Below are 22,895 nucleotides of genomic sequence, written 5' to 3' on the forward strand. Positions count from 1 at the left end.
TCCCACCAGCGATGTTTTGAGGACTGCTATTAACACACAGAACCTCTGCCAGATGTTTCCTCAGACAGCTGGCAGACTCCTGGGAGCATTGTTACCGCGTCACTCCCGGTGGTCTAAAGATGATGCAGAAAGTGAGGCGTAATCTCCTGGATATAGTACCCTTGAAGATCCAGCTGTACACGCCAGGCATAGGTCTCATTTCATGTGAACAATGACAAACGCATTGGACAGAGTCTGAGGCTCATGGGCTCATGTGCTCATACTCCAGTACCCCCTCTCCTTCCACCACACATTGAGAATCTACAGTAAAACACCTGCTGTAAGAATGGGCAGAACAGCATTCCCACCTCATGCTGACCTCCAAGAGTGTCGCCCAGCACAGGCTTGTGACTTGGTTAAGACACATTCCAGTCAATAGAATAGGCGAAAAATGACACTGTATTCGCAAAGGCATCTATTTTGGCTTTTTGGTCACCAGACAAGATCCTCATGTTAAATTATATACATGAAACTTGTTACAAATTACTATTTTGTTACAAATCAACCCTGCCCCCGTATTCAGCAGCTGAGGGAATGTTCCTCATTTTTGTTTTAAAGATAAAAACTCCACCTTCTTTTTTACCCCAAAGCACAAACAAGCTTTCTTGCTGCAGAGTACGCTGGGAGGGTAGTGAGGAATCTGCAGGCGGAGAATCCATCAGAAAAAACATACCAGGGTAAGCAATTTGTTCTCCAACAGATTCCTCATCTTAGATAAACTCCCACAGCAGTATTGAGTAAAAGGAGGAGGGAACGGTGTGAGGATCAGCTACTGTATAAAACATTTGTGGAGAACCGTCCTGTCAAAGCAGGCGTCCACAGCGGAATATGAATCAAACCATTCATCCCGGGCGAAGGTGTGCTGCGAGAACCAAGTCTCCACCTGGCAAATGTCTAGTATTGTAACACCCCCGCCCCGTCTGCAATGCTGATGTAGAAGTTACACCTGAGGTGGCTCTAAAAGTTGATCATCCTCATGATCTTTCCTAGTCCTGGTCACATAGAAGCAACCCCCTTCTGAGGGCTCAGACTGCGAAACCCATCTTCATCCTTATAGTGAAGGAGGTATAGGATAAAACGTTGAGATTGAGGTTCTGGTTGTGATAGACCTCAAGATGCTTTTTTGGGCAAGAAAACGTGTCAAACCCACAGAGTGACACCTCTTCCAAGTAAACCACTTGGTTTTACCAACAGGGCCTGCAGCTCGCAGAGAGGATGGCTAATAAAAACACTTTCAACATAAGCAGTCTCCTAGACAAAGTGTGGAGAGGCTATAAAAATGAGCATGACAAAAAAGTAAGGTCCAGCTCCCACGCCAGACACACAAACCGACGTGGGGGCAAAAATATTCACCAACTTCTTTAGGAACTGAATGTCAGTGGAAATGAAAAATACAAGCTTGTGCAGGCATTCTTTTGAAAACTTAAATAGCCTTTAAACCTTGTGGGGCCAGAGAAAAACTGCACAGCCAAAGCCTTGAACAAGCCAAATGTCCCAGATCCATCCCTTCACACCAGAAGCAAAACTATTTCCGCCTTCAGCTTTAAACAGCCATGGGGACAGGCGTCCTTCCAGAGAGCAGAATGCAAAAGACTTCCTCTGGCAAATCCCAGGCCATGTAGGTCAAACCTTAAGCTGTGAAGTTCTGGTTGTTCAGATAAGTAGCAATTCGGGTGAAGGATTTTCCCTTTCAACCGTAAGAGAAGGTCCACTCCCCTTGGAAGTTGAGGTGGACAGAGGGTCAAGTAGAGGTGGTCTGAATACCAAGTTCTTAGAACCATCACAGTCGGAAATGTCATAGGAACTTGTGGGATGATGGAAATCAAGGTGAATGCATATAGGATTGTAAAATCCCGGTCCACTACGAATGCTTCTGCAGTGCCCTCTTGGTTGAAATTCACCGGAGCAGAACAGTTAACACTTCCTGGTGACACTAGACGTGAACAGGTCCACCTGAGACGTTCCCAGAAGTTGAAACTCTCCACATGGACCTCCTGACAAAGATGCCATTTGTGAGTGGCTGAGCCCTGCCTGCTCAGGGCATCCACCATCACATCATCTACTTGGCAAGATGGGCTACCGCCAGAAAGATGCTGTTCTGTAAGACTCCGATCCAAAGCCGCATTGCTTCCTTGCATAGGGACAGCAGCCCCATAACCCCCTTCCTTTGTTGATGTAATACACTTCCAACGCGCAGGCCATCAGAATCGGGACATTATTCCTCTGGACAGATGTAAGGGAAGCTATCAGTGCAATTCTGATTTCATTTAGCTCCAAAATATTGATGAGAAATATGGACTCCCACTTACCATGACCAGTGAAAACTCCAGCCCAACACATAAGTTCCTGAGATACACCTGTCGAGACATGAAAAAGGGCCATCATGCCGACGGAGAACTGGGAGCACTGAGAATCTAGGTGCCATTGGAGCAACCTCAGTCCTAGTCACGTCTCTGGCTCCAGGAACATTGCGGATGCCATGTGGTCCAGTAGGCCAAGAAAGGTTGTAGGTGGCCAGAAATGGTTCTTCTGGAACCTTTTGACAATCTGGAAAATATTGGTTACCTGGCATTGGGTGGAAAACCCTTTTCCAGTCGAGTGGCCAGAACTGCATCAATGAATTGTTGCCATACCAGCGGTGTCACATGAGATTTAAGTTTAAGTAAAAGCCAAAAACTGTGTATAAGCTTGCAGGTGGTGTGCAGATGTGACAACGCCTCTTCCAGAGAAAAGGCAATTTTCCAGGTAGGTAAAGCAGAGAAACCTTTTCCTCCTGAGATGAGCTGCCATCACCAACATCAGTTTGGTGAAAACTCTTGGGTCGGAAATGAATCTGAAATATAGAATGTGTAACTGGCAATGAGTGCTGTCAATCAGGAACCCTCAAGGACGTTGTGCTTTGGATGGATAGGAACATGGAAATAACTGTCCTTGAAATCCAGAGACAGCAAGCAACCTCGAAGTCTAGGGACTGTAGGATCTGGGTCAAGGTCATCTTCATGAATTTGCACTTCCTGAAGTACAATTCATGAACCTCAGTTCCATGATGAAATGCAAACCAGTGTCCATTTTGGGAAGCATACTCCAGGGGTGGTACTTCCCCAAGGGAGTACCACCCCTTTCCCTTCTAAGACATCCCAAGGCATTCTATGACTCCTTTTGATGATATTATGTGGGTCCATTATACACATTCTGGACCTGCAGTCCCTGCAGCATTTAAAACCCAAGGCCTTTGTACAACCTGGCACAGTGGCGCGCACTTGATGTCTCTCTCATGGAGAATACAAGGTGCACCAATGGCATAACTTCCATAGCTATAGAGTATATCAGAACACTGCACACTATGCAAAACCTGAAGTTGTCTTCCTGGCTAAACCCTGGGGATCTGTCCTCCAGGTGGCAAGGACACAGCCATCGCTTTTGGATCCAGTTCCTGGGCGTGGACCAGTGCGGGAAGATCACCTGGATGGGGGGTTCCTTAGGGAGTGGGATACCGACAGGTGAGACACTACATCCCCCTTCTTTCAACACCTTTTGCCTATACTACCACATAGGACGTTGAAAACCACTGCTCCCACTTTCTGACACAAACACTTTCACATGACACACCAGAGCCATTTACCCGACATGTCCCAATACAAGGGTCAGGCAAAGTCGAACCATACACAACTGACGGCCCTTTACTTTCCTCACAGGGATAAAAGATGAAGCAAGATAGCACAGTATGAGCATGGCACAAAGCACAGCTAACTAGGCACGGCAGTTTGAGAGAAGGAGAAAGGCGTGGGAATCAAGAGGGTGGCGAGGAGAGAAGTGACCTTGCCCTTTTCATCCAAGGCCAGCAGAACCTTTGTGGAAGAGGACATAAGACTGAACAATAGCACAAGTGTCTTGCAGCAGATGTCAACGGTACACTGGGCAAGCCTACGCCGATTAGCAGGACCGAGGGAAGCTCCCAAGACTGTGGTACCAGCCTTGACTCCAGTGAAGAGAAAAGCCAAGCGGTTCATCAGAGCTGGTGAGTCGAAGGGAGAACTGATGAGAACCGGGCTCTGTTGAAAAAGTCGCAAAGTAGTAATTTGAAGGATGTTTCAAGAACTGGGAGATTGTGTAAGGGAAGACCAGCTGCAGAGGAAACCAGTACCATGTGGGTGCTAACTTGAGAGACTCTGGTCAATCCCATATTGATTAAAAGTACAGAAACCAGAAGGCCATAGGAGAGCTGCCAAAACAGGTCAAAGTGGTCATACACGGGGGTCTAGCAAAATTCCCACCCAATCCAAAGACTTTGATCTACAAACAGTTAGGAAGTAAAAAGGGAGGTGAATCCCATTAAAGAGAAAAGAATGGTTATACAATTTGTGAAAGCAAAGAGGGGTCAGCACCCAGAGGAGGGGGACCAAGGGGTGACCCGCCATCACCCTAATCGAGAGCCCGAAGTGAAAACCAAGAGTAAAGAGTGAGACAGCAAGAGTGAACCCAAAGGAGGGATGCCAGTAAGGAGGGGCAAAGTCTACAGTCCCAAGAACAGTGTGTTGACAACCGTGAACCCGGCCGAGAGATGACCACTATGAACTGTTTTGAAAAGACATTGAGACGCCAAGGGGAGTGAATCCTGCATCGAGGGAAAGCAAAGCAAGTGAATCCAGAAGCGAGAAAAAGCAAGGTGAATGAATCCCACACTGTGAGAAAGCAAGGGGAGTGAATCCCGATTGCAATTTCGGGGTCAGCGCCCAGAAGAGGGAGACTCAGCAGTGAAGCCGTCACCCAAAACACTTAGGGAATAACTGTGTATTTGTTTGTTGGAACTATCAGGCCCTCGATGGTAAGTTACTTGAGTGGTAAGAGAATTTTCACCCACCGGAGAACCTGATAGCTGGAGCGGAACTCTCGAGTGTGTAGATTAGGCGTTTTCCACCCTGCATTCATTGTTCAATAAACACCCTTGAACTGTGATTGATTGTGTCTGTCTTACTTGTTGCCATAATGAGTTCCTCACAACAGACACTGGGCTCGCCACTGTGAATGCTTTTCCAATGCCAGCTGCCATTACAAACCATATATGTAATATGGGAAATCTGTGGGAGGACGCAATCCATTACACCTTTTTTCCTCATACAGGTGGCTAGCAAAACTAAACTGCAAACTCCTGGATAAGATAAACGAGGACTTAACTAAACAATCCCACATCGCTGAAAAGTCTTCAATGTCAAAGTAGGGCATTCAGCCAAAGAAAGAAAACAAAAATAAACATTTTTTCCCAGGGGTAGTCTTTGAAAAAGAAAATAATAGTGAAATCTCTTTGTGTGAGACTTTTCCACAACAATGCCCTGGGTCTATCCCCAAAGAAGCACCAAAAATGCCTGCATGCTTTGTTTTCAATCACAAACAAGTAGAGATATCCTACCTGAGCTGTGCTTTAAGTTCAGTGAACCGGGGCCGCCGGCTCGGGTCATACGCCCAACACTTGGTCATAAGGCTGTAGAGGGTGGGAGGGCAATTTTGAGGCATTTGCAACCGCTCGCCATTCTCAATTCGACCAATCACATCATTGTTCTTCACTCCTTGGAAGGGCTTCACTCCATACATTAAAATTTCCCACATGCACACACCTTTGGAAGCAAAAAAACAAATAAAAAAAAGAAGCTTTTGTGCTGAGGAAGAAAAATAAAAACACAAGAAGCCCAACACTCCCATAAGAAAATTCATGTTCCTTTTTTACATGATTGGAAAGGCTTGTGCAGAAGAACTAAACAGCCCTGAAAGGAAAGTACTTATGCATATATTTTCACTAAATAACCCACAGGATGCAACTGTAATAGTCAATGTAATTTCAAACAAAAAGCAATATACAGTATTAAAAGTAAGAGCGAATATGAGCTTGGCTCTGCCTCCAATAATTTCTATAGGATTAGTTATCTTTGATGTCATTCTAAATAAAATGTATGATGCCGCCCCAACATCACAAATCATTTAAGCAAAATGTCAACTGCTATGTGGGAATTTAGGAGAAACTGTAGTGAAATGTATTGAATTATGGAACACACTACTTTCTTGTAGCAACAGTACTTCAGTGTAGGGAGGTTATTTTAAAATGGCAAAAGTTACTTACCAGTAATAGTCTTACTGTGACTGTGATTTGCTTAAAATCGCATGCGGTGCATAGCCCGCCTTCTAGTGGTTGGTATTACAACTTTACGTGTATGGGTACTGTGATGAATCATGGCATGACATCACTTCTCCCCGAGGGTGAACCCTTGCCTGTAAGGCTAGGGTGGTGCGGCCGCTAACCAATATTCCCCCTAGTGGTGGTATGCGCAAGGACCTTTCAGGGGAGGACCCCCCCTTTTGGGGATGAATATGAACATTCTAGGCCTCACAACCTTGATTCATTCTCCCCCCCCACCACCCCCCCATCATACAGCCCATACCTCCATCACAGGGCACACCCTCCCACACCCACATATTGTATTACAACCCGGCAACCTATGGTAGTACCGACACCAGTAGGTCAGAGGAAACATGAAGATCACATCATTGAAACTGATAAAGGACTTTGACAGTACTGGCACGAGCAGGGCCAGAGGAGGCATGAAGATTACAACAATAAACCAGAAGCAGCGTTCTAGTGTTCAGCAGGGGCGGGCCCAACAAATGAAGATAAAAAGCGAAGAAACGCTCAACAGGAAGTCAAATTGTCCAGCCCAGGCCCAGAGAAACAGCAGATGCAGAAGCTGTCGAAGTTGGGGAAGCCCAGCCGGGAGAGCCAACAGGTGCGGAAACCAGCAGGAGTTTCAAACGCGGTGGGCAGACCAGAGTCTGGAGAGAAGAGCCGAGCAACACAGTGGAGTGCGGACCACTGCGGTGCAGTGGAGACTGGAGAGAGAAGCCCAGAGCATCAGAGAGAGAGGATCCCCAGTCCCAGGATTTCCCAGTGGCGTACCGTAATCCCTTAGAAGGTAACGGAAGGTGCAAGATACCCGAAGGAGACAGGGAGGCTGAAGGAGAGACAGGTCAGGACCCCAATACTTGCATACCCAGCATCCGAGGAGAGCTTCCTCGTTAGAGTGGCGACAATGAGTCCACACATCACCAGAGACGGAGTGGCAAAGTGTGCATCAAGCTGAAGATTGAAAGTAATAACTTTTTAAGACACCAGGAGAAGGGAGTAATTCTCCTGAAGAAGGGACTAAAGCTCTTGGAACATATGCTAAAGAAGCTAGGGGAAGGGAGTCATTCACCCTGGCCTTATTGTGAACTATACAGACAAATACCAGGAGAAGGGAGTCATTCTCCTGGTCCCAAACTGGGAGTTGTACTAAAGATGCTAGGGAAGGGAGTCATTCCTCCTGGCCTTATTGTGAAACGTACAGATCAATAGCAGGAGAAGGGAGGCATTCTCCTGGTTCCAAACTAGGAGTTGTGTTAGAAACACCAGGGGAAGGGAGTCATCCCACCTGGCTTTATTTGAAACTGTATAGATCTACACCAGGAGAAAGAAGCCATTCTCCTGGACATGGTTTTGTATAAAGTTTGTGTGTAACCCACAAGCCAGGGGAAGGGAGTAATCCCCCCTGGCATTTTGCTTGCAAGAGTACATTCTTTTAAACACTATCCGAGCATCAGAAGAAGGGAGACATTCTCCCAGAGAAGGAACTTTCCATTGGATTATCCTTTAGTTGCAGTGTGAAGGATAGAAGTAGATTGTGACACAGGACGGTGGAGTTTGATTTTAAAGATATTCTGACAAACCATTTAGTATTAGTATTTAATATTAGTTTTGAGGCAGGGAATCCCCTCTTAGAAGATAGGGATAGCACGGACCTTTTTATGCACAAATAAAAGTTTATAACCACCACAATGCCACCTTTGTGTTAGCTTCCTTTGACACCCTTATAGTACCCATGATTCTTCATGCGTCGACAATTTGAGATTGTTTTTCAGACAGGATGTGTGTAAAGTAGTTGGATGTGTCTCTTCTTTATTTCACCTTTCGTTCCCAAGTGTGGAGGATGGGCGGTGCATGTAATTCCAAGCAGATAAAGAAACACAATTATTGGTAAGTAACAGTTGCATTCTGAGACTTCTGAATCTGCTTATTTTCACATGCTTTGCATAGATTAGGCATAGAGTAGGCAGTCCCCGCTAACGGTGGAGTGTGAGCAAAAGTGCAAACAAATGTTTTAGGATTGCCTGACCCACCTGAGAGTGTAGTCCTGCTTGTGTGTTGACACAATAGTGCTGTGTGAATGTGTGCCAATATTACTCTTGCATTACGTGTAGAAAGTGGTTGCCTTTGGACAGGGTAACCTACTCTTTCTGTTTCCAGTGATACAAAGTATTGGCCAGATTTTTTAATTTCATTGGTTCTGTGAAGTAATACATGACTGCTTGAAGACCGTTGAGCATGTGCAATGCCCTCATCTCCCTTGTTTGCAGATTTTGAAAGAATGCTTGTAATTCGATGGGTTGTGTGACGAATCCTATAGAACCCTCACTCCCAGGTGACCAGGAAAAGGCAGACGCTTCCTGATCCTGACCTTGGGGGTGGTGTACTGCAGGAGGATCACCTGGGAGGAGACAAGGCCGAGTGTGGTGAGGAGATCCTGTGGGATGATACTCTGAATTTGTTCTTTAAAATGGAGAGCCTTTTAAAATTGTTGTAACAGATAATGGCCTATTGTCATTATAATGTACCTGAACCACATAGAAGATCTGTGGCTTTGATGCAAATACCTTTAAACCTGAACCGACCTAAATAACAGAAAGAACATCTAAGGTACGTCAGGATACAAATCCTGCCTACTCCCAAATGTGTAATGAAATTGAAACTAGAAATATTGCTTTAGATAGACGGTATTCCTCTGTAACAACGAAATCAGATTCAACCTTGAATTACTTTAAGGGGAATACATCTACCACTAAAACGCAGAAGTTATTGAAAAGATGTAACTTTGTTATTGGGGGACTACAAGTCCCATAATCCCATAAGTACTGGGACGAGGAAAAGTGCATAAGAGGCATGCTGTGGTAATAGTCAGACAATTAAGCCTAATATCCCACACCTGAAGTAACCGAAGAGGCATAAAAGGCCCCCTCAGGTGCAGGCAATTAGAAGGAGCTGGAACTGTGACTCGAGTGTGTGCAGTAGCAGAGGCCGAAAGAAGAAGACACAGTGCTGGCAATCTAGAACCAAAGGTATGCCGGAACGTTGACACAGCAGACTTTACCTGCTGGTTCTGTGAGGGTCGTGTTCCCCAAACTCTGAGTTGCAGAGGCTGCGCAGCAGAAGGTGTGCAAGAAGGCTGCCTTTCCCCATATGATCCTGATTGTGAAGAATGCGGTACCAGCGGTGTCATAGCCCAAAGTGAGAAGCTGCAGGCAAGTTGTGGTGCTCAGGAGGGAGAGGGCTTCCTTTGTTCAGTGGCAGGACCGGAGACCCCCTCAACGTGGAAGGGTGTGGCTAACGCTGAAGCCAGAAGCAGTAGAAGTCATGGCTGAAGATGTGGAAGTTGGGAAACCCGCAGAACAAGGATTACAGAAGCTGGTGAGTCAAAGCTGGTGTTCCGATTTCTTGCGCAAGCACTGCTGGCAACAGTCAGTCCGATCTTCACTCGTGTATAGAAAGAAGCGAGCTCAAGTTGTTAGTTAAATCTTTGACAATAGAACAATGAGAAAGTAACACTTGTGTGTGAGCAGTAATCATTCTTTTTTACTCGCGTGAAGAGCAAACACTACAGAAAGCCACTGCCGAATACTTTAAATGTTGTAAACTATATGAAGAAGTGGTCACATGTGCCTAATTTTACTTTCCAAGAAAATAATGACTTTTTACATCTTTATTCACGCGAACATTAAATGCTTAGTAAAGAAGTAAAGCATTTAAACTTAATATTTACAATTGAAGAAAGAACAAGCATTGGCAAGTCAGGAGTATGCCCCGTTTAAGCATGAAAGCAGCTTTCTTAAAGCCAGAAAACCAGTTAATAAGACTATCTTGTGAGAAACCTGAGTGTATTCTCCCCAGCAGACCTCGAGGATCCCTTATTCAGATGGCCAAGAAAGGGCTGGCCCTCTCTTATCCCAACCCTGAAGGCAGACGAGCAGGGAAAGATCACCTGGGTAAGGGAGCTTGGGGTTATGCTCAAAGGCAGACGCAGTATGTTACTGTGAAAGAAGAAGAGGAGGGCGATATCCCTGAGGCCTTTGCAGGCTATAATAAATCTACCTCACTTCCTCCCACTGAATCTCTCCAATCTCGATCCCATGACCCCTCCGTACAGAAACATTCCCCTAAGACCTCCAACCCACTTAAAAAAGATTATCTCCCCCAGAATCCCTGTTTTCCTGTGCCCCAACCGATCAACCCCGAACATTCTTTTCCACATCCCTCTGGTTACTCTACCCTGTCAAACCACTATGGTTCTAACAATTCCCTCAGTTCATTTCACAATCCCAGTTATTCCCGTCCCTTTGATCATCATTTTCCAAACTCCCAATGGGATGTAACCAACAACTAGAATTTCCACACACCCACCAAAACCTTCCCTTCCGAGATCACCGCAAACCCTAATACAAGGGTTATAATTCCATGTAACACCTCTTTCCCTCCCGACTCTGTAGGATACCTAGAAACTCTACGTCCTCTTTTTCTAACCAGAACACTTTGTTATATTATGACAGATCACAGAATATGCACCCTGTTTACCCGATATGTCCCAACCCAAGGGCCATGCAGAGTCAGGCAAGTAAACAAAATCACACGCACCCGACAGCTCTTTCCTTTCCCCACAGGGGTAAAAGGTGGAGCACAAAAGCACAAAACTAGCACGGCAGACAGCACAACAGCACAGGTAACCAGGAACGGCAGTTCAAGAGAAGGATAATGGCAGCGGGAATCGAGAGGGTGGCGAGAAGAGAAGCAACCTTGCCCTTTTCTTCCCAGGCCCGTGGAACCTTTGTGGAAGAGGACATAAGACAATAGCACAAGTGTCTTGCAGCAGATGCCAACAGTACACGGGACAAGCCTACGCCGATAAGCAGCAATGAGGGAGATTCCTGCATCCGTGGTACCGGCCTTGACTGCAAAAGAAGGAAAGCCAAGCAGTTCATCACAGCCGGTGAGTCGAAGGCAAAGCCGATAAGAACCGTACTGTGTGAATGAAAGTCGCAAAGTGGCCATTTGAAGAAAGTCCAAAGAACGGTCAATTGAAAAAAGGCAAAACCAGCTGCAGGGGGACACAGCACCACGTGGGTGCTAACTCGAGCGACTCTGGTCAATCCCATGTTGAAGGAAAACTATGGATACCAGAAGGCCAAAGGAGAGCCGCCAAGACAGGTCAAAGTGGTCATACAGGAGGTCCAGCAAAATCCCTGTACACTCAAAAGACTTTGATCTACAGACAGTTAAGAAAAGCAAGGGAAGTGAATCCTGCATTAAGAGAAAGCAAGGGAAGTGAATCCCGCCATAATTGTGAAAGTAAAGAGGGGTTAGCGCCCAGAAGAAGGGGAGCCAGGGGTGAGCCACTATCTCACCCTAATCGAGAGTCACAGTGAACCCGGTGGAGAGATGCCAACCGCGAGAGGGTTCAGAGCCCGGCAGAGGGGGATCCAAGGGTGAAAAGTTGTCACCCCAAAGATTGGTGAAAGTAAAAGCCAGAAGTGAAAGCAAAAGTAAAGAATGAGACAGCAATAGTGAACCCCGAAGGAGGGATGCCAGTAAAGAGGAGCGAACTCGAAGGTCCCAAGGAACAGTCTGTTGAGGGACGTGATCCCGGCCAAGGGATGTCCACAGTGAGCTGTTCAGAAAGACATTGAAATAAGTGAGAGACAAAGAAGCCATAGTGAACCCGGAAGAGGGAGAGTGAAAGATTCTAGAGGGGTCCGTAAAGCAAGGAAACAGTCATCTGTAAAGAGAATTTTATTCCCGACAATAAAATTGAGAAGGGTCAGCGCCCAGAAGAGGGTGACCCCGGGGTGAAGCCGTCACCCAAAGCATTTGTAGAACAGACCTGTGTGTGTGTGTTTGTTGGAACCATCAGGCCCTCGAGGGCAAGAGACCTTTTAGTGGAAAGAGACTTTGTACCCATCAGAGAACCTGATAGCTGGAGCGGAACTGTTGGCTCGTGCTTGGGAAAGCTCGAGTGTGTGCTGTGCTCAAGAGACCCACCTTGTCCCGTGCTGAAAACATGGGGAAGGGAGACCCCTGGCAATCACATCCTGATTTTGAGAACACTTCTTTCTTTTCTTGAAATCTATCCCACACCCTTTTGTATTAGTTTTAAGGTTTGGCAATAGGTTTCTTAGTATAGGCCCGTTTTATTTGCCACAATACCACTAGGACCGATTTTTCATTTGATGGTTGACGCTTGCTCCCATCCTAGATTTAGTTTAGGCATTTTTCCACCCTGCATTCATTGTTCAATAAACACCCTTGAACTGTGATCACTTGTGTCTGTCTTACTTGTTGCCACCATGACTTCCTTACAGTCTACAGAAAGTTTAACGGTGCTTAAGATACAAGTGTGCAAGCATTACCTGGAGCCAAGTGCGTGGTACCAAGGCTGCTGGGTAATCATTTCGGATAACAGCTGGCAGATCTATGAAAGCAAAGTTGGGGAAGACAAACCTGCTGTTCATGAATACTATTTGAAGTTGACACAATCTAAATTAATTGTTGATGAATATTATTTGAAATTGAGACAGACAAAAGGCAAAAAGGCTGCCCCTTTTGAAGAGATATTCAGAGGAAGAGTTAATTGTCTGTTGGAAGGTGTTGAAGTGCCTTAAACTAAATCTTGTCAGAACTAAAAACTGTTTTGAAATATCAAGTACTGAAGCTGTGGTAGTATTTCAGAGTACTGAGACTGTGGTAGTATATATAAGTGTCAGTAGATGCAACATTACAGAAGCTCAAGGGAAGTGAAGCACGATGAGACAAAGGAGAATTCTCCCACAGTAAACTTGAATAGAAGTGAACTTGTTCAAGTGGAAGCAGCAGCACTGTGAAGTCATCCTGACCAATATACCCATTGTAAATCCTAATCTTATGACTAATGACATACTAACAGTTAACCAATAATTGTGTTTCACCGACAATTGTAGGCGCTGCATTTCTTGTGAACTGTGGCAAAGCATTGTGGCCAGGAATACCATTGGTGCTGTTTTAAAGAAGTGAAAAGTCTATATTTCACCAAGGAGACAGAATTGCTATTAGTACCTGGCGCGGCAAAATGTGAATAAAATAAATGTACTGATTAGTGCGTTTAGGAGCCTTACCTGGTGGTAATACCAATGATGTTGCGGCGTGCATCTCGCGCCGGTCCCAACCATGGAAAGGGAGAAGGGTCTACATATAGTCCCATCTCCCTACTGCATTCATTTCAATGGCCGCCATGAAAAGTGAGAAGGGACTACATGTAGTCCCTTCTCCCCATCTTCAGTGGCCATTTATTTAGCTTTTTTTTTCTCGGGTCGAGAAGCGTCGCAGCGCCATTTCTCAGGCTTCAACTATGGCCCTGGGGGCATTACCAGACTGGTAATGGCCCCCCTGCTTGGGTCCTATTGCCGAATTGTTGGAACTTTGGTTAACAAAACTTTACCTTGAAACATCAAGAACTGATTTGGGACTATCTTATCTAAAAAAGGAGTTCTTTGTTTTGTTGAACCTTGGGGCCGAATTCACTGGGGATCCTGGGGAAGAGAGTTCACCCAGCTTATTGTGAGGTTATTGAGAAACTGTGAATGTTGTAGATGATATTTTGAATTGCCATATAGTTTCTTTGTATTTAATGTTTAGTGTGAGGGCCAGATATCCTTTGGTAGAGTTTCCCTTTAGATTTTGTTAGGCAGGGAAATCCTTAGCAAAGTAGGGATAGAGAGGCATTTAATATTATTTATGCTTTAATAAAATGCTATGTTATGAACAGTCAACAGTTGTCCGCCATGCATTGCTGACCCCTCACAAGAAGTTTCCATTAAATGTTTATGTATATTTTGGCGAGAACCTTGGATGCATTCTTAAAGCTACCTTATGCTTGTGTATTGCGACAAAAGCTTCAGAGACTAAGAACGCTTGGAATTCGCTTACCCCTGTGATTAATTTGGTAGCAACGAGGAAAGCTACCTCATGTGAAAGTTCCTTTAACTGAGCTTTATGCATTGGTTCAAAAGAGGGCCTCATTCGTCTATGTAGTACTGCAGTTAGAGCCTAATCTGGTGGAGTGTGTGCCACTGGAGGGTGGATGAGTTTTATTTCTTCCATAAAAGCTTTTTCACTACTGAAATCTCCACCAAGATACTGTGTGTTGAGATGTGGTGTAAGCTGCCAATGCTGCTAAAGGAACTTAAAGTGAACTGTAAACTAGACCAGAGTCCAGAAGGTAAAGCAGGTAGGTGACGCCATCTATTCTTCTGGTCCAGATTACAAACCTTTTCCACTTACTATAATAACAATATCTGGCATTTGGTTTTCTTGCTTCCCGCAGTATATTCATACACCGTGTGGATAATTGTAAATGTTGTCCAAACTGTATGGTTTCAGGAACCACACTGCTAAGCTCGCAGTCAGAGGGACGAGATGGGTTTTTGTTGGCTCTTCTGAGGAAGTAGATTGTGGGATGGATACACGTTCATTAAGCGGGGATGCCATGGCTGCTTCACCTACCTTGGAGCAATGAGGATCACTGATAGATAGTCCTGGTGTAATTTGTGAACCACTTTGCGGAGCAGGGTTGGCAGAGGGAGACCATTAGCAAATATCTCTGACCAGCTCATCCATAGTGCATTGTCTAGGGACCACTGCTATGGGTACCTGGATGTTCAATTTAGGTATTTCTTGTGAACACTTGTAAACCGGTCCACTGATGGGTGGCCCCATGTTGCAAATATGTGTATGAGTGTATGGTATTCAGTTCTGTTAGAAGGACTTCTGTCCAACTGTCCACTAGAGATTTGTGCTCCCCGGAGCATGCTGTGCTTGGATGTAAAAAGCGTTTTGAATACACCAGTGGCAGATGTTTTTGCAAGCACCAACAGTGCTGTTGAGGGTGTGCCACCCTGTTTGTTGATGTAAAACATGGCTGTGGTGTTGTCTTTGTTGATGAGGTTGCATTATTTTATCAGGACATTTTGGAACAAGTTGAGTGCTATCCTAATTGCTAGTAGCACCAACCAATCTATGTGGTGCTTTGTTTGCTGGCCTCATCATTTCCCCTGTGTAGCGAGTTGTTGGCAATGCACCACCCAACTTGTCGTGGATGCATCTGACATCATTGTTATCTGTACTGGCAGTGTTACGTAGTGTTTTCCTCTTTGCATATTTTCTACTGCCAACTGCTGAATGCTCCTTTTCCACTTTCTGCAGGACTACTAGAAGATCATCTCACTGACATGTTTTTTGAGACCATTGTTGCGCCGGCTTCTGTTGTATTACGTACATTTTGAGGCCGGCATGGAGAATGATATAAATGCACAATGGCATCATGCCTAAAAGCTTCATTACTTTCATGTTATGTGCCGACCCATTGAATAACGTAGGATTTGTGCTTGCAAGGCTCGAGATGGATAAGCCATTGCATTTTGGTTATTAAGAACTGTCCCTACAAATGTTTTGTTTTGACTTGGGACAAAGCTGGATTTCTTTGATAGAGAAACCCAGACTGTGAAGCAGATGGACTGTTTCCTGGATGTATTTTAGATACAGTTTTGCACTTTCGCCTGTGATCAGCCAGTCATGCTGCGACGAACGAAAGCACCTTGGTGAACAGGGAGTAATATGAAAGTATGCATCATCATATGCACTGCTGTCATGTAATCGCTCTTTCCTTAACACAGGTATGGCATCCTGCAGGGTTGTCATCCTGACCTTTTGGGCTTTAAAATACTTGTTTACTTGCCATAGATCTCGAATCGGCCTCTTTTTGGGCACTGGGAAAAACAACAAGCAGATTTATGTGTGTTTGCCCGTTTGGTGGAACTTGCTCTAATGCACCTTTTTTCTTTTTTTTTTTTAAACCAAGTTTATTTTAGAACGAAGGCTTACAAGTAAATACAACATAACACTTGCCCAACAGTCGGTACCCTTCTTATGTTCGTACCTTTCAGTTCTCAGAGTTCCCCTTTGCCTTCGAAGATTTTCAATTCCCCCCTCGCCCCCCCCCATCTCCCTTTCCCTTCAACCTCCCCTCCTTTTCATTTTATTTTTGGATCAAAGGCATACAGATGCATTAAACAGTTCAGAAATAGTGAATTAACGTTATTATTCAGCCTCACTCTCTTTCTGATATTGTCCAACAATGATCGAAGTCTCTTAGCCTTTGAATGTTCTCATTTTTCAATCCCTTCACCCCTTTCCCCTCTGTCACACCCTCCCTTTCCCACCCCCAACCTGCTTTAACCAACACTTCAAAAAGATATAATATAATACAGAGAACGACATATATGAGGTCCCTGGGTAGGATTTGATCTGTGTTTAGTTTCTCTTGCTATTGATGGCACCTATATGACATGTATGCTCCTGAGAAGACAGGGTTTAAAGAATCGGGCCTCTCTGTCGCTCACGCACTCGTGGAATGGAGTCCAGATCGCCAGGAATATTTGTTATTTTCCCGCAGTGAGAGCGCATATTTTCTCCGTGGCCATCACTCCCCAAACCTTGCCCCACCACCATTCTACTATGGGGCCCTCTTCGTTTTTCCAGTTTTGCGCCAAGGTCATCCTTGGCGCTGATAGCAGGTGGGTGATAAGAGTGGCCGTCGCCCCTGATATCGGGACACCAAGCAGGATAGTTTTCGGGGACATCGGGAGTTCGACGCCAGTGATGTCTTTAATGTGGCCCAGTATCTCCATCCAATAGTATAATTACGAAAAGAATAATCAGGATGAAAGATCCTACAAGCGATAGTGTGGTTCTGTATATGTATATTTATTTCAAGATGACACAGAACATTATTGGTGATTTGACAATTACTTTGCAGTACTTTCGATAAGCACGAAAGTTTGAAAAACAAACGGACAAGAGTGATTGTAAATAGTGGTAACACAGGTAAATGTCGACCTCTGAGGTATTGAGGTCAAAACTCCACATGGAGGCACATTCCCAAGGCAGATGAGGTAGGAAGGACCTACTATTAAGGGAAGGTGCGGCTGAGACTGAAAAATGGTCCCAGGCGTAGTTCACACAAGGTGTACACAACAGTTCTTACAAAACATACACGAGAGGGGGATGGTACAGTTGTGTCACGGGGATCGACGCAGGTGTGTTTCGTCCAAAATAGGACTTGATTGAAGCCTGTCTCTATGTGCTGGCCTTCGTCAGGAGGGACAGCAATTGCGGTGTTGTCCGTAGAATCTGTTGGTTAGAAGAAGCTGTAAGGATCTCAGAAGAAAATTGACTGATTCATGATAGTGCTTAATACTGGCTATGTAATGCCGTAATGATACATCACGTGGTGTATCAATAAACAGCTTACCTGCTGCTGCAATAGCACTGGGATGCTGTGGACAATCCTTAAGGAGTTACTGGATTGCTAGTGCGAAAATGCACTTAAGAGTGGGCCGAAGTTTCCTGAAGGCCGACGTCTCTCAGGGTCCCGCAAACTGGAAAAGGCCAGGGTGGGTCCCATATCTGAGAGGAAACAAGGGAGGATCATGATACATGATCCAATCGGTGGTCTAATTGTGTTGGATTCTGTGGTGGTGAGGGAATCATGTCTGGGGTCTGTTCTCCCCATTTACCGTGGTGGTAGTCCATGAGTGCCCGTAGAGTGAGGAGATATTCCTGATTATATCTATGTGGAACACGGCGAGTTATTTTGGTGTGGGCCGTGGAGTGTCCATGGTGGTAAGTAGAGTGACGTGGCCCCACGGGTTGGTGTGACTCCAGGTCTGGAAAAACGCTATGGTGCACAGATCACAAATGGAGAAATATTGCAGCTGTGCAGCCCTGTGCGAATTGCATGCTAGCACAAGGTGTGAGTGGTGGCGCACAGGTGAGGCAGTGTTGTCCGTATTATAGTCCATGTTCTGTGTCATCTTGAAATAAATATACATATACAGAACCACACTATCGCTTGTAGGATCTTTCATCCGGATTATTTTTTTCGTAATTATACATGTACCCACCTGGGTAAATCAGGACGCCGCCAGGTGCTCTATTTTTCTACTCTCCTTCCAATAGGCCACCGCCTTGGGACATGTCCACCACATATGAATTAAATCACACCTCTCTCCACAGTTTCTCCAGCAGTATGGCGAATAGATCTTGGTGATCTTATGTAGGCGGGAAGGGGGGCATATACCACCTGAGGAACAGTTTATAGGCGGATTCTTTAATCGTGGTGCATCTGGAGACCCCATGCACTCGTGACCATATTTTGCACCATTCTTCTTCCGTTAAGGAATCTTGCAGGTCACTTTCCCAGTTCACTTGGTATGAGAGGCGGTCTGTCGTTTGGGAGAAGTTTGTAGTCTGGTGACCCCTTTTTTTGTCTGACCCTCTTGCAAGGTTAGCTCTAGGCTGGACAGTGGTCGTGTGCCCGCCCTTTTCACCGTCGGATGGGTTATCCAGTGTCTTATTTGCGCATACATGTATCGCTCCCTTTCCCCTATGCCAAATTTCTGCTGGCAGTCTGTGAAAAATAGTGGGGAACCATCTTTGTACATCTCCGCCAGGGTCAGGGTCTCCGCTCCGGGTTATGCAGTGTAGGCGAGTATGGGCCCAGACCTTGTGGGATCCGTTTCCGCTTCCAGGCCACATCCCAACTCTGCAATGACCCCTTTGTGGATTCCAGGAGAGTACCACCCCTTCCTCTGTGTTCGGCCTTCAAACCCAGGAGAGCGATCAGAGGGAATGAAATGACTGATTGTTCTATTCTGCACCATACTTTGTAATTCTGGACCCTGGCCCAACGCAGCATGGGAGCTAGTCGTGCAGCTAGTATTTATCTATCCACGTCCGGTACTCCGAGGCCTCCCAAAAGTGGGGGTCACATTAAGATACCTTTCTGGATCCTAGGTCTTTTACCTTGCCATATGAATTTAAGAATTGCATTTTGCAGTTCTCTGATCTTGGTTGGCGGGATGGGCACCGGGATTGAGCCGAACACAGAGGAGACGTGGGAGAATAGTCATCTTGACTGCCATGATGCGGGCGAACCATGATAGTTCCTGGGACTCCCATTTGAGCATATCGTCCTGTAGTTGCTTCCATAGGGTGGTTATGTTCACCCGGAATAGTTTGCTGGGTTCCCTGGTTAGTCTGATTCCCAGGTATTCGAGGGAGTCTTTCACCCATGGTAACGGATATGATTGTTCTAGCCTTTCTATCGTTTCTCTCTTCACCGTGATGTTCATCGCCTTTGATTTGGAGAAATGTATGGAAAATCATGAAACCCGTCTGAATTCCTCCAGCCGAGCCATCACTCTGGGCATTGTGTCACCTGGTTCTCCCATATAGAGAATGTCGTCATCTGCATATAATGCGATTTTGTGAGTCTCTGAACCTAAGGTCACGCCTTTGATGTTGGCTTCTCGTCTGAACAGCATGGCACACGGTTCCATCGCCATCGCAAATATTAGTGGGGAGAGAGGGCACCCCTGTCTCGTGCCTCTTCTAATCTTCACCGGGTCTGTTTTCTGACCATTGATCATGAAAGTTGTCAATGGGGTTTGATAGTTAGCTAGCACCATCTAATGAACTCTGGGCCACAACCAAAGCGCTCCAAGATTAGAGTCAGATATCTCCAGTCCATACTATCAAATGCCCGGGAGGCGTCCAGGGCTTCCACTGCAAACTCTTGTGGCGTCCTTCGCCCCGCGTCTATAATGTCTATTGACCTTCTTATATTATCCTGTGTGTGACGGTCCGTGATGAAGCCCGCTTGATCATCATATATGGGAGGATTTTCATTAGTCGGGTGGCCAATATCTTCGCATAAATCTTTGCATCAGTGTTCAATAGCGCTATGGGACGGTAGCTTGCATAGTTGCAGGGATCTTTTCCGGGCTTCAAGGGCAGTATTGTTGTGGACCTTTCCATGTTGGGTGTTACCATCCACTCTTCTGTGATAGTGTTATATAGCTTTGTTAATGGACCAAGTAATTGGGTACGGAAGGTTTTATAGTACCCGTTACTGAAGCCATCTGGGCCCGGAGTTTTATTTGACGGCAGAGCTGAGATAGCGTCACTGACCTCTTGAGCCAGGATCGGGCCTCCAAGGCTAATTCTGTCTTGTTCTGTTATTTGGGGCAGGGGTAGAGAGTTTATATAAGAGATTTGCTGCGTGGGGTCCAGTTTTTCGTTGCCTAAAAATGCCTCATGGAAACGTTTCATTATCTTTATTTTATCCGGCTCTGCTGTATGTGGTTTCCCAAGTTCGTCGTTCAATTGTACTATGTAGTTATGGCTTTACGTTTCCTCAGTTTTGCAGCTAGGAATCAATTAGCATTGCCCCGTGGATGTAGTAGGAGCAATGACTGGGCCATCTGGTCCGCTGTATGGTTCTCGAGCTGGGCCCTGATTTTCCGAAGTGCCTGCAGGGATTTCCTTGAGCGGCAAGCTTTGTGATGCATTTCCGCATTTTTCACCTCCGTTTCTAATCAGTGTCACCATTGCTCTTTCTCTATAGTATGCTGCTGCCTGTGACATAAATTCTCCCCTGATTACCGCCTTCCCTGCATCCCATATTGCCCCCCAGCTAGTTTCCCCATTATCATTTTCTTTAAAGTAATTGTTTATGGCGGTCTCGATGTGTGCTCTGAGTGCTATGTCTCTCAATAGAATTTCATTTAGTCTCCAGGGTGGTTTACTCTTGTGTTCTCTCGCCCTCCAGACTACTCCCACTCTCACTGGCGCATGGTCTGTGTGATAGTCCACCCCAATTTCTACCCCGGTTATTTGTGGGATTAAGGTAGCAGAGACAAGGATCATATCTATTCTGGAATAAGCCAGGTGTATCGCCGAATAGTGGGTATACGCCCTGCTGTCCCCTTGAAAGAATCGACAGGTCTCAATGACCCCCATTTCCCTGAAAAAAATCGACCCAATGCCCGTCTATTTTTCTGATCTGCATTCGTGGGAGGAAGCGTTTTATCCAGCAGTGGGTCCATAACGCAGTTGAAGTCTCCTCCAATAGTTAATTGGCCCTCGCACCAGCTACCCAATTTGACCAGTAAGTTTGTTATAAACACATCTTGGCGTTTGTTAGGAGCATATATGGCCAGGATTGAGTACACTCTACCTTTGATCAACCCCTTCAAACCCAGGTAGTGACCCTCCTTGTCTCCGCAGAGTTGGGTTTTTTGGAAAGCCAGGGCCCTACCAATTAGTATGGCCACCCCTCTATTTCCCCCCCCCCCCCCGGTAGATGCGAAGCATTGTTGCGGGAAAGACCGATGCGCCATGCACTTTTCATCTTTAGGGAGAAGGTGCGTCTCTTGCAAGATCCCTATTTCTGCCTGCATCTTTACCAGCCTATCGAGGATAACCCGACGTTTAATTGGAGAGTTCAATCCCTGAACATTCAGGGAGACTAGATTTGATTCAGCCATATATATTTAGAAGGAAGAGATTTGCAATTCTGGCATTGTGACAGGTTGCACTGGCGTTGTTTTCCCCCTTAACCATAAGGACCTTTCCAGAGCCCTTAGACTCACTTGCTTGTGCCGATCTCTGAAAACTTTTCCAACACCCTCCTTTAGTCACTGGACACATGAGTCTGCGCTTATGGAGTGTAGAGAGCGAGATCTTGGAACAATTTGACCTTATGGCTACTGATTGTCAGGTCAGTGCTAGATCTGGCGGCCTTCAGGATGTTTTCTTTTGTTGTAAATGAGGTGAGAGCCACCAGAACATCGAGGGCGGGCGCCAGGGTCATTCCTTCTAGGTCCAACTCTGTGTATCCTATCGAACCCTATTGATTCTGGTGCTGGATCCCGTAGAATGTTACTGAAGGCCAGTTGGAGTGTGACACGAAGGTCACTGTCCGGGATCGATTCGGGTAGGCCCTTGACCCGTATGTTGGATCGTCTCGACCTATTTTCAAGGTCCTCCACCAGTAGCTCAAGATTGTTTGTAGCGACGGCTATTTGGTCCAGTAAGAGGCCAGATTGCTTGGAGTCCTCAGTTAGGCTAGAGAGGCCATTTTCTACCGTGTCAACTCGGTCGCCAAGTTCGTTTACCTCTTTACGGATTTCCTGCAAGGAGGCTTTTATGTCTTCCCTCAGCTGACCTATCTGGGCTTGAAATGCTGTTGTCATTCTAGCCTCCATACCCTTCAGGTAAGCCAACAATTCCTCTTTGTCAGTATCCATGACTTTGAGGCGTTTTCGGGGCTAACTCAGTTGGTTCCGACTGCGCTTGCATAGAGGTCTGGTCCTGCTGCTTCGCCTGTCCCCAGTACTTAGCCAGTTGATTATCCCGTCTCCTTGGCAAGCATTTCGATCTCGGCGGGGCACTTTTGGTTCTAGTGCCCGGCATCTGAACCGGGATTTTGTCACGGGTGCTTAGCTATTCTCTTCTGAGTGTCCACTGCTAGGCGAGATCCTGATGGCACACACCTTTGACTAACAGGCTAGTAGAGGTGGGGGTGATTATTGCAGGCGCAAGGTGTGCAGTGCGCAGCCCCTCATGTTAATTTTCACCTGCCCACTGTGTTTCTCTGGCCTTCCTCCTGGACCCCCAGCGACTTGGGAGTATTTAGGGATGTGTGGGACAGGCGTAGCGTCTCTGCCAAGCGGGCCATGCCACCTAATGGGCTGATTAAGATCTCAACCCCCACCAATTATGCATTAACAGTTTCTCCTCCTCCTGGGGGGTGTATGTGAGCTTGCCAAGTTCCCAACAAGTCTGTCCAGCT

General features: G+C 45.9%; 1 protein-coding gene across 21 annotated transcripts in view; it reads right to left on the reverse strand.

Annotated features, from left to right (window-relative positions):
• Nucleotides 1–22,895, reverse strand: part of PTK2 (protein tyrosine kinase 2) — a 1,463,565-nt gene that overhangs the window by 196,266 nt on the left and 1,244,404 nt on the right. For all 21 annotated transcript variants that reach the window (XM_069621702.1, XM_069621703.1, XM_069621697.1 and 18 more), the window contains one exon: nt 5,447–5,651. In XM_069621702.1, the coding sequence (XP_069477803.1) occupies nt 5,447–5,651 (205 nt within the window). The remainder of the gene's footprint in view (nt 1–5,446; nt 5,652–22,895) is intronic.

Source organism: Ambystoma mexicanum, chromosome 5q (genome assembly GCF_040938575.1).
Source record: "Ambystoma mexicanum isolate Mex_15411 chromosome 5q, UKY_AmexF1_1, whole genome shotgun sequence".
In the NCBI taxonomy this organism is placed as follows: Eukaryota; Metazoa; Chordata; class Amphibia; order Caudata; family Ambystomatidae; genus Ambystoma; species Ambystoma mexicanum.